Source organism: Propithecus coquereli, unplaced genomic scaffold, assembly GCF_000956105.1.
Source record: "Propithecus coquereli isolate 6110/MARCELLA unplaced genomic scaffold, Pcoq_1.0 Scaffold16, whole genome shotgun sequence".
NCBI classification, from domain to species: domain Eukaryota; kingdom Metazoa; phylum Chordata; class Mammalia; order Primates; family Indriidae; genus Propithecus; species Propithecus coquereli.
The window spans coordinates 1233373-1245448 of record NW_012140524.1 but is presented as its reverse complement, the minus strand read 5'-3'; the positions used below and the strand labels follow the sequence as shown (position 1 = coordinate 1245448).

The 12076-nt window shown below is 34.0% G+C and overlaps 1 protein-coding gene across 5 annotated transcripts in view; it reads left to right on the top strand.

Annotated features, from left to right (window-relative positions):
• The window catches only part of DNM1L (dynamin 1-like), a 46955-nt gene that overhangs the window by 14312 nt on the left and 20567 nt on the right, over positions 1–12076 (top strand). For all 5 annotated transcript variants that reach the window (XM_012641012.1, XM_012641011.1, XM_012641010.1 and 2 more), the window contains exons 2-5: positions 1407–1554; positions 7204–7250; positions 7674–7745; positions 10785–10871. In XM_012641012.1, coding sequence (XP_012496466.1) covers positions 1407–1554; positions 7204–7250; positions 7674–7745; positions 10785–10871 — 354 coding nt within the window. The remainder of the gene's footprint in view (positions 1–1406; positions 1555–7203; positions 7251–7673; positions 7746–10784; positions 10872–12076) is intronic.

Below are 12076 nucleotides of genomic sequence, written 5' to 3'. Positions count from 1 at the left end.
CCATGTTTGGCTCAGACTTTCGGTCTTATTTATAAAAGTCTGTAAAATGTCTCTAATTATTAAATTACTTTTGCAGCAGAATACCATGTCTGTTTGGCTGACGCCACGGCACTGACTCTAGCCCGGGCAACAAAGTGAGACTCTGACTCAAAAAAAAAAAAAAAAAAAAAAATTTGGGGGAAAATACTGAAATCAAAAAATGAAATACTTATGGATAAACAGCTTTATTAAAAATTAAGAAATACATACAATAAAATATTTAAAACGCTAGTATTTGAACAGTCATTAAGGAGAAGTACAAAAAATGCTTCACATCAATAATAAAGGAACACAAATTTAAATTAACTGTCAGTGTTCATCTATCAAAGTAGCAAAGATTCAAAAAGTGATAATGCCCAATACTGATGGGGATGCAGTAAATTGAACAAATTTTTGACAAACTGTTGGAAGTATAGCTTGGTGCCATCTTGTGTGCAGTCTGGCAGTATCTATAAATGCTTTAAGTCTGTATGTTTTTTTAATCAACAGCAATTTAATTTCAGTGAACTAAATCTAATGTAATAGGATAAGGGAGTAAGGCTATATATACAGAAGTATGTTCATTGCAACATTTTTAATAATAGCAAAAACCAAAAAACCACTTAAATGTCCATCAGTTGGGGGTTTGGTTTTATACACAGTAGACTACCGTTTAACTATTATTTATTTATTTTTTTAAAGAGACAGGGTCATGCTCTGTTGCCTAGGTTGGACTGCAGTGTGGATTATAGCAGTCTTATAACTCCTGGGCTCAAGCAACTGCCCACCTCAGCCTCCCCAGTAGCTGAGAGTACACGCACATGCCAACACACATGGCTAATTTTTAAATTTTTTGTAGAGCTGTTACCCAGGCTGGTCTTCAACTCCTGGCTTCAAGTGATCCTCCCACCTCAACCTCCCAAAGTGTTGGGATTACAATGTGTAAGCCACCATGCCTGGCCCTGTTTGACTGTTAAACACAGAAGTTAATATTTTGATATGGAATGATATTCCTGATCATTACATTAAAAATAAAAGCAGGTTAGAGAAAAATATATATAGTACCATCCCATTTAAAGTATCTACATATAATAGGCATGATTTTATGTATATTAATATTAATGTAGGTTTTGAAATCTGGTTGGCAGAGCTTCAAAAAAGGTAGGAGAATTATGGGAAAGTGGGGCTTTTATTTTTGTTTTTGGATTTTTTCTAAAGAAATAAAAATCCTGTAATAGAAAATATAACTAAATTTCATTTTTAAAGTCTGCACTAATTTTTCCTTTGAATATGTAATTTTTTTGTATGTTGCTTTGTTAGTTTAGGTTACTGAGTTAACAAAAAATGTGTTAAGAAACTCATTATGCTCTTGTATATTCTGTTTTCAGAGCAGTGGAAAGAGCTCAGTGCTAGAAAGCCTAGTGGGGAGGGACCTGCTTCCCAGAGGTACTGGTATTGTCACCCGGAGACCTCTCATTCTGCAGCTGGTCCATGTTTCACCAGAGGATAAACGAAAAACAACAGGAGAAGAAAATGGTAAATTTCAGAATTGGGATAAGAATTATTTTAAAACTCTATGTATTTTTGCTCTGTTCTTAAAAAGATATTAATTGATTAGACAATTAGAAATTAGTAGCTGTAGAAAAATGAGAAGTTCTGTGAGGAGAAGTATGTATCTTTCTTAATGTAAAAAAAGTAATTTTTTTGAAAGGCCATGAGTAAAGTTGTTGGGGATAGTCCCTTTTGAGTAATTCCACTTATTAAGCTGTTATTAATGCTATTTAATGGAGGATCCAGTGAAACACTTCAGTAAACATGAATCAGTTATTTTAAAGAAAAAGTTTTTAGGTGTCTTTTGGAGTGTTTTAAATTTTTTCTTTTCCTAGTATTTAAAACACTGATTTGCATTGATTTACAACTTAAGTCATTTAGAATATAGTTGAAAGATTTTATTTTAAATAAAATTAAAATGACTTTGTGTTTTAGTTTAGCAGTGTTATTTTACCTTTCTTTCTCTTGGTCTTCTCATGTAATTTTGATTCTTTTGCCTTTCAATGTAAGATGAATATTATTTATGGGAAGAGTTTTAATTTTAAACTTACTATTTTTTTTTCTGAGGCAGAGTCTCACTCTATTGCCCAGGGTAGAGTGCAGTGACATCATCACAGCTCACTGCAACCTCAAGTGCCTAGGCTCAAACAATCCTCCTTCCTCAGCCTCCCGAGTAGCTGGGACTACAGGCCCACACCACCACATCCAGCTAATTTTTCTATTTTTTTTGTAGAGATGGGGTCTCGCTATGTTGCTCAGGCTGATCTTGAACTCCTGGCCTTAAGCGATCCTTCTTCCTCGTCCTCCCAAAGTGCTAGGATTACAGGCATGAGCCAGTGTGCCTGGGCTTCAATTTCTAAATTATTAGTTTTTTTCTCCTTCTCTTGCTAGGGTTTATCTGTATAGCACATATTATTTTGATTTTTACAGACTTACACCCCCCACCCGGCACCCCCCACCATGTTCAGGATTAGTTTACAGCTAAACTCAGTTAGGCTATCTCTTTAATGGACTATATGAATAGTAAATGTGTAGTATTAAAATAAGAAAATATGCTTTGTCCTTTTAGCAGTTCTCTTTTGGTTAAATTGAAAATATTTTAAGGAATGCTATTTGTGACTATCAGCAGATTTTAAGTTACTTATTAAATGTGTATCCTATATTAATCATACTTAGTGAGGGTTGAAATGTTTGATGAGAGTAATGTATTTCATCTTCCTGTTCCATGTTTGGCTCAGACTTTCGGTCTTATTTATAAAAGTCTGTAAAATGTCTCTAATTATTAAATTACTTTTGCAGCAGAATACCATGTCTGTTTCTTATCTGCAGAGGTCTGTTTTCAATGCAGTTCCATTCTACTTATATTCTGATTTAAAATGGGATGATAGTATTGATGAAATTGAAGTACTTTAATTTCTGCATCTGATTTCTTTATTTACTATAGGAGCCGTTTGTGATGATGACTTAATTTTTTTTTTTTTTTAAGGGGGGAAAACCTATCATGAGCATCTACTGGTGACTCTGGAATGTTAATCACTGGAACAAGTTAATGAAGTTGGAGATATTAATAAGTAATATTTTTGGGTAGACTGCCAGTGGATATGTAGGAATTTTTAAATTATATTTTAATTATATTAGGTAGCTCTTGGTGTGTTATTCATCATTTTGCATTTCTGTAATATTTATTATTGAAATTCTGAACCTTGAATGTAATCATCTTGGATTGACCTATGATTCAGCTTCAAATATGTAGAATAACACTTCTTAAATTTCATCCTTACTAATTGATTTCATCAAACAGATTTATCAAACACCTGAAACCAAGACTTTAAGAAACTATATGGCATTAGGTCTCTTTATTTTAACTTTTCATTTTCTTCAGTCACCTTGAAAGGGCAGATGATATCCTGTCTCTCAGAAACTATTTGTAGATGTGGGTAGTGTTTCCTTAGATAAAATTTTGCTTGTTAGAAAAGGGTATACATTCAGCTATAGAAGTGTCAGCTCCTTGGTATCTCTTTGCTTGTATATCCACTATGTTTTGTTGATGTCTCTTTTTGGTGGTTGGTCAGTAAATTGGCTTATCTTTACCTGTATACATATTTTTTTCCAAGCTTAGTGCTTATTTTGTATATATAAATGAAAAAACTCACTTAAAATGACAGCTCAGCTACTCAGAACACAAAACAGATTTCATAAATTTGAGTACTAAATTTCAGGTGTCTTATTCTAAGATAGTTCCTTAGCCTCTGATCAGAGCCTCTTCATCCTTGGGATAAAAAGTTCTAGCTTATCACAAATCATTGTAACCCAGAGGAAATTAGAAAGCATGGAGCAGATAAACATATATTAATAGTTACCTAGAAGAGTGTGAACTACCTGACAGCCTGACAATGAGAGAGGAGAAAGGGAGGAAAACATAACCAGACAGAAGAACTTTCAAAAAAGAAAAAAATCAGTCACTCCATTTTGTATAGGGATTTATAGCCTATGAGAGCATCCTAAGTTATGAATAATAGATTAAGAGTAGTGCATTCTAAGATGACATGGAAAAGTGTAATCTGTTTTAGATATAGATCCATCAAAACTGGCTAAAATAAGATATTTTAGTGTTCAATATGTGTAATTTAATTATCAAGAAAATTTATTTAGCATGTAATTCTTCATTCTGCCAACTATGTGGGATAATTGAGGTGTCAATATGTAGATTTATGGTGTTCTCACCTTGTCCCCTCCCGCTTCTGCCAATGTAAAAAAAAATTTCTCTTAAATTCCTTTTAAAAACAAAACTAAGGCTGGGCACAGTGGCTCACACCTGTAATCCCAGCACTTTGGGAGGCTGAGGCAGGAGGATTGTTTGATGCCAGGAGTACAAGACCAGCCTAGGCAATACAGTGAAACCCCCATCTCTACAAAAAAATTAGCCTGGCGCGGTGGCACACACCTGTAGTCCCAGTACTCTGGAAGCTGAGGCGGGAGATTTCTTGAGCCCAGGAGTTTCAGGTTATAGTAAGCTATGACCATGCCACTGCACTCCAGCCTGGGCAACAGTAAGACCCTTAAGACCCTGTCACCCTGCAAAAATAAATTAGTTTTAAAAAAACTAAACTATGTTTTAGAGTGGGGTAGTGGTTTAGTTTAAATTTTGAACTCTACTATTATCTTTCATATATTTGTAAGAAATAAGTCAAGCTTTTTCTCAGATTTCTTTTTAGACAAAGTCTAAAAATAGCATGCTGATTAAAGACAAAAATTGTACTGTACATTATACCTGTGAACAGTGTTAGTTGAAACATGGAAATTTATAAGAATAGAGTTTATTTGGGGGAGAGAAAAGTTGTTGAACTAAAGCAAAAGTTTTTTCATTTATTTTCTTCTTTTAAATATATATGCTTCATAGAATAATGCTTAAAAATCTGGGTATAATTTGAATTTTTATCCCCACTTAGTTAAATTACTTGTAAAAGCATCAGTTGCTCCCAAAAGGCAGTAAAATTATACATAAGAATTAAAGGAAAATGGTAGGATCAATCTTTCTGCATAAAGGGCTGTGATACAAGTAGTAGTCTCCCTTTGAATTGAGTCCATGAAGGTGTAAAGTTAACTTTCTGTGGTGTACTGTTTATGTTTAATTTCATATATATTTCAAAGAAAATCTCCTTATAAAGCTCAGTCTTAGCTAATGGGACAAATACTTGCATATATTTATTAACTCTTGAAAGATTTGAAAGACGTACTTAGTATATTTTGTAGATCCTTTTTTTTAAATCAGGCAATTTATCTTTTCCCATAGTAGGTTATCAGATATCCCAGGCAAATTTTTGAATAGTGGATTAATTGTAAACCATTTATGTCAGATTTAGAAACAATGGTGACATAGCTAATTGTAACAGGAAATTTGTTTTCTAAAAATAAACTGGCACACAATACGCTTTGCTTCTATCACTTAAAATATTATATACATCCCTCTAATTCAAGCTGTGAATTCTGAATAATTGAATGCTATGTGCATTTGAAATGTGATCAGGTTTCTGCACATTTGATTTTTTAAAAAGGTTCAAAATTTTAGGGATAAGCACTAAACTTATTCTGTGCTGTTTCTCTTTAAATACAGACCCTGCTACATGGAAAAACTCAAGACACCTTTCTAAAGGTTTCCTTTATCCATTTGTTTTTGGCCCTTTTTCTTTTATGCCTGCATGTGTGCTTATGTACTCTTACAGGCTGTGTGCATTTTTTTTCCTTCCATTTTTATTTGCCTATCCACATTGATTGCAGGTTTTAGTGGTTCTTGTTATTTTTTTTGGCATTGTATCAAAATGCAAGCTTTTTTGGTCATGAATGTAATTTATTTTATTTTTATTTTTAAACACATGCTTGTGAAGCTAGGCCTCTTTTATATATTAAGGTAAATTAAAAACACTCCTTTAGTATGTAGTACCTGCCTTTGTGAGTTCTGTTCACCTAGATTACTTCAGTCCTCCAATGAGACTTCTTGGAAGAAGGTACTAAGCTTCAAGTAGGTGAGCATTTTACTTGGAAAAAGGATCCAGTTTTATTTACCTTTATTCCACCGAAGATTTGATCCATCTTTTCCTCAATAAATATTTATCTGAAAATCTTAGAGTCATTTTTATTTTGATTTCAGGCAGCCAATATGCATTATTAAATAAACAATCATTAAATCATTGTAAACTTCTCTGAATTTGGCAAAAGCAACACAACTGTGCTTGGGGGAGGTAAAGTTAGATTACCTTTCTACAATTAAACATTTCTAGTTTCTCTGGGATAAATAGAACAAAACTTGCTGTCCAAGTTTTAGACTATTTCACACAGTGCAGATAGTGAATATATTTTCCTTTTCGCAGCAAGTGCAAGAGGAATAGACCTATGATTGGAAACTAATAGAGAGTGGGGTAACTCCATACAATGCATACCAGCGTTTTTGGTTTTTTTTTTTTTTTACTGTTCCTCCATTTTCTTTCTTTCCTACCTCCAGTTCTAAGGGAAAACACAGTCTTCACCCTGGGGGAAAAATCACCTTTAAAGTGTATGTAAATTTACAAATCAGCTAGCTACATAATACTGAAAGAGCTCTTTAAAGGACTAGCAAGTTGTGACTTTATAGGTAATTAAAAAAAAAGCTGAAAAATTAGCTGTTTCATTCACATATTGCAAATTTTTACCTTGAGCTATGTATGCAAATATGTTATACAAGCTTTTTACATTAGTCAAAATTCTTAATTTTTCTTCTTAGCCATTAACTTGAGTACTTCCATTAGAAAAATTGCTTTTATGTGTACTATGTTTAAAAAGAAAGAATATACCTTTTACTATAATATAATTACATATAAAACATGAAGAGAAGTAAACAATTTATTTGTAAAATCTAGATTTCAAATGGTGAGAAGACCTGTGAGCAGCTCTACCTGAAGTTAGTCATGTTTTGAAATACATAATATAATTTTTAAGATGTGAAAAATATAATTTAGCAGATCTTAAAACACTTGTTAACATGTAGTTAATGGCAAAATAGAAACAAATAACAATTTATTATGTTGCTTTTTTCAATTCCTAACTAAAGATAAAAAGTAATTTCCATAGTTTCCAATAAATGAGTTTTTCTTTTTCTAGGGGTGGATGCAGAAGAATGGGGTAAATTTCTTCACACCAAAAATAAGGTAATCACACATGAATATAATGAAGAAATAAGATGTTGAAAATAATATTTTGTACAAGTAGTTGGTAACTTCGTTTCTTATCATTGGCAATGTGTTATGTTATTTTGAAGCAACTGTTCCTTGTAAAATATTAATACATATTATCTCAGTAACATTTCTAACCATAATAGTTTATTTGGAAAACACTTGAAGTTGAGCCCAATTCTCTCCAATTTGGTTATTCTTAACTGCTGTGGGATCAGGCAGCTTTGCTCATAAAACCTATAAACTCTTAGCTCAGAAAAATATATATATACATCATAATTTATTTGCTAATCTCTGAAGCAAATACATACACATCCTTGAAATATATGGACACTTCCTCAACTTAAAAACTTTTGATCTTATTTTGAATATTGTGCTTTTCATTTCAATAATTTTTAGCTTTACACAGATTTTGATGAAATTCGACAAGAAATTGAAAATGAAACAGAAAGAATTTCAGGAAATAATAAGGTAGGCATCTTTTTAGAGCTGGCATAAACATCAGTAAATGTATCATTGAAGTGTTCTGTATGTAATGCGTGAAGGGCATTGTAAAATTCATAGTCTGGGTCTTTGAAACAAATGTTTTCACAAATACATAAAAACTTTGCTTAAAACCTCATTTGTTTCTTACAGCTTTTATAATATATCAGATATTTAATATTTCATTTAGGTGTTTATTCTTGATCCTGTCATGTATATACAACCTTATTATATAATTATTCTACTTAATATTGCTATAATTTATCTTTTTCTGGTGGATTGATTATACTCTCAGGAAGTATTATATAACTTATGAGATATATGTATTTTGAAGAGTTCTTTTTCTTGTCTGAGTAAGGCTAGATTTATTTATGAAAGCAAAGAAAGAAAAATTAGGTTTTTTTTTAGTGAAAATGAAAAGTAATATGTTAGTAACTGATTACTTTCTTATTTTAAGATTGTGAGAATTTAAAATAAATTAGGTGTCTAAGATACTGTTAATGTTGACACCAGGCACTCTCCCTGCCTTGCCTAAATCCTTGTTTTTTCTTTTCTTTCTTTATTCCTATTACTTTTCTCTTTACATGTTTAAATATACATTTCTTTAAATTTACATTTCCCTTCCTTTTTGTTTTTACCTCCATTGTTACATTATCCAGAGGCACATTTAATCCCACAAATAGGTTCTAGCCTAGTAGTAAATTCGACAACTATTTATTGAGCCCTTCTATCTGCCAGGCACTGTGCTACAGAGGTTATTTCCTGACAAATAGGCATTTTTGAAGCCATGTTAAGTATTTATGCCTATTCAGGATATTTGTCCCTGTTTTAGTAACTGAGCTTTGTTCATTATTGAACTCTAGGCTGGTAACCTTTGAGTTACTGCTACTGCTGCCATACTTCCCTGAAATAACCCTGTTGTCTATAAAGAGTAGAAAAAGTAGCCAGAAACTAGATTAGCTTGTCCTCAGTCCTATAATTATATTAGGGATGATACTGGCTTTTGTAATGTTACTAGTCATAACTCCAGTCTGAATTGTCCTGCAGTCCCCATGTACTTAATGAACTCAGCAATTGGTGGTAGTTGTACACAGTATCAGAATGTAAAGAGAATGTAAGACTGTGATGATTCAGAAATGAAAAGTTGAGTTACACTAACTGAATGTCATTAAAGATTGAGTCTATGTACCTATAAGATGTTTAATTTATGCTAAGGATATAATTTACTTACCTAGCAGCTTTTCATCCATAGCATCTAAAAGACAAAATGTCCCCCAACCCCAAATCTCTGAAAAATCTCTTCTTTCCTAGATCGTGTTTGTAATGAAGTAAATGGTACTTCAGGCCTGGTGTTGTGGCTCACGCCTGTAATCCTAGCACTCTGGGAGGCCAAGGCAGGAGGATCACTTGAGGGCAGGAGTTCAAGACCAGCCTGAGCAAGAGCAAGACCCCATCTCTACTGAAAAAAAAAAATAGAAATTAGTCGGACAACTAAGAATAGAAACAAAAAATTAGCCGTGGTGCCAAGTGCCTGTCGTCCCAGCTACTTGGGAGGCTGAAACAGGAGGATCGTTTGAGCCCAGGAGTTTGAGGTTGCTGTGAGCTAGGCTGATGCCATAGCACTCTAGCCCGGGCAACAGAGTGAGACTCTGTCTCAAAACAAAAACAAAAAGTAAATGGTACTTCAGTCTTACATGTCTGAATGTATAAATGATTTCATATGCCTAACATAAAGCCCTGAAGGATTTAAAATATCTGAGATTGGAGTTGTAAAGGCATTTCGGCAAAGCTTTGTATTGGACATGGTAGAAGAATGCCATGGCAATAAAGATCCTCAGAAATATATTATACAGTCTAGGTAGATAATGCCAAATATTGACATTTAATGGCTTTGTAACACTGTAGTGTTTAAAATGGAAAAGTAGTTCAGAGTAATTGAATATAGCAAATGTAATTGTATAGAGAACGTGGAGTAATAGATGTTCCAAAAAAGCTTCCTGGAAAATTAGAATTTTCAGTGAGGGAAATATATAAGGAGGATAAATAGATGAGAGGACATATTAAGGGATAAAGGACATGTACAAAGACAAGGTATGAACATCTCCTAAGTGTCATTTACATGTAGCTGACTCAATCCTAAAACTTCTAGAGGGCTAATGGTGAAGAGTCTATGCAATAATCTTTGTCTACAGGACAGAAAATACATGTATCTCTCATCATCCAAATTCTTCCTATTTGGATTCAGGGATCTAAAGGTTCAGATAAATTTTCTGAGGAATTACCTTACTGTACACACTCTTGCCACTTGATATTCAAAGATCAGGAACCAGATTAATTTGGATAGCTTATTTTCTATGCCTCACTCTCTGAACTCAGGAACCTCATAAATTTGGATAGTGAGGAATATATTATTTTGTTCAGCTACTAACGCTGTTAAACATATTTAAGAAATGGCATATGCTTAGAACCAAGAGAAAAGACTGTGAAACAATACAGGGGAAATAAATTATGGTATAGGGATGGTTATGATTATAACCTGTCATATGGCTGGGTGATAATGTTACATCAGGTTTTTTTTTTTGTTTTGAGACAGAGTCTCACTCTTTTGCCCGGGCTAGAGTGAGTGCCATGGCGTTGGCCTAGCTCACAGCAACCTCAAACTCCTGGGCTCAAGTGATCCTCCTGCCTCAGCCTCCCGAGTAGCTGGGACTACAGGCATGCGCCACCATGCCCAGCTAATTTTTTCTATATATTTTTAGTTGTCCGATTAATTTCTTTCTATTTTTAGTAGAGACAGGGTCTTGCTCTTGCTCAGGCTGGTCTCGAACTCCTGAGCTCAAATGATCCGCCCGCCTCGGCCTCCCAGAGTGCTAGGATTACAGGCGTGAGCCACTGTGCCCGGCCTTGGGATCATGGATTTAAAAGCATCTAATATCTATTTACTTGAAATGAGGTTTACTTTAGCATTTCATATTTTATTGAAATTTTAATGTGATTTTAATGTAATACTTTAAAACTTATTTTTAGGGAGTAAGCCCTGAACCAATTCATCTTAAGATTTTTTCACCCAGTGTCGTCAATTTGACCCTTGTGGATTTGCCAGGAATGACCAAGGTAAGGAACAGTTGTTAACTCATTGTGGATTTGGTCATGTTGTGTTCACTTGAACAAATGTGGTTCTTCCTTGACATCCCATATGAGAATAATCAGCTTCTTTGTGCAATCACAATCTATCAGTAGCATTTCATATTGTTTAGCTCTTTTCCTTGAAACACTTTCTTTACTTAGCTTCCAGGATACCACACTCTAGGTTTATCTCCAGTCTCACTGGCCACTCCTTTTGAGTCTCTTTTGCTGTTTCTTCTCATCTCCCCAATGTCTAAACAGTAAGTGCCCCAGAGTTCAGTTTGTGGACCTCTTATCTTCTCTAGGCACACTTGATGTTTTCATCAGATTTTACGGCTTTAAATACATTAGTGTCTGTATGCTGATGGCATTAAAATATCTCTAGTCTTGTATACCCAACTGTCTATTTCACATATACACTTAAGTGTGTAACAGGCATTTCATCTTGATATGTCTAATACCAAATTCCTAACCTGTCCCTCAATTAGGTTTGAGCCTTCTATAGTCTTCCCCCTTCTTAATAAGTGGCAACTCCATTCTACCAGTTGCTTAGCCAAAAAGTCTGTAGTCACCCTTCACAATTCCCACTTCCTGTCAGCAAATCCTTTTGTCTCTCCTTACCTTTATAGTATATCCAGAACTCTATCATGTGTTACAGTTTCATAGCTTTTATCCTGATCTACCCACTGTCATCTCACCTGGATTACTGCAATAATAATAAATAATAGGATAAGTAACAGGCCTTCTTCATTATCTTGTCTTAGCAGCTAGAGTGATGCTATTAAAGTGAAAATTTAAATTGTATCATTCCTTGGCTCAAAACCTCTCCCATTTCACTGAGAATAAAAGCCTCCATCCTTACAGAATTCTAAAGTGTCTACTTGATGGGTCCTTATTATCCTTCTAACTCCTTCTGCTTTAGCCCCTTGCTCTTATTGTTCACTCTGCTTGGAATGTTCTTCCTCCAGATATCTGTATATATCTCTCCCTTATTGCCCTTAATTTCTGCTCATTCTCTCAAATGTCAGTTGTCTCAGTGAGATCTTCCCTGATTACTCTATTTAAAAATATCATCTAATTAAAAATAATAATTTAAAATCACAACCCTCTCTAATCATTCCCTAGCCTATTGTTGTGCTTTATTTTATCACAGCCCTTACCACTGCCTGGATACTATATATGTATATTATCTG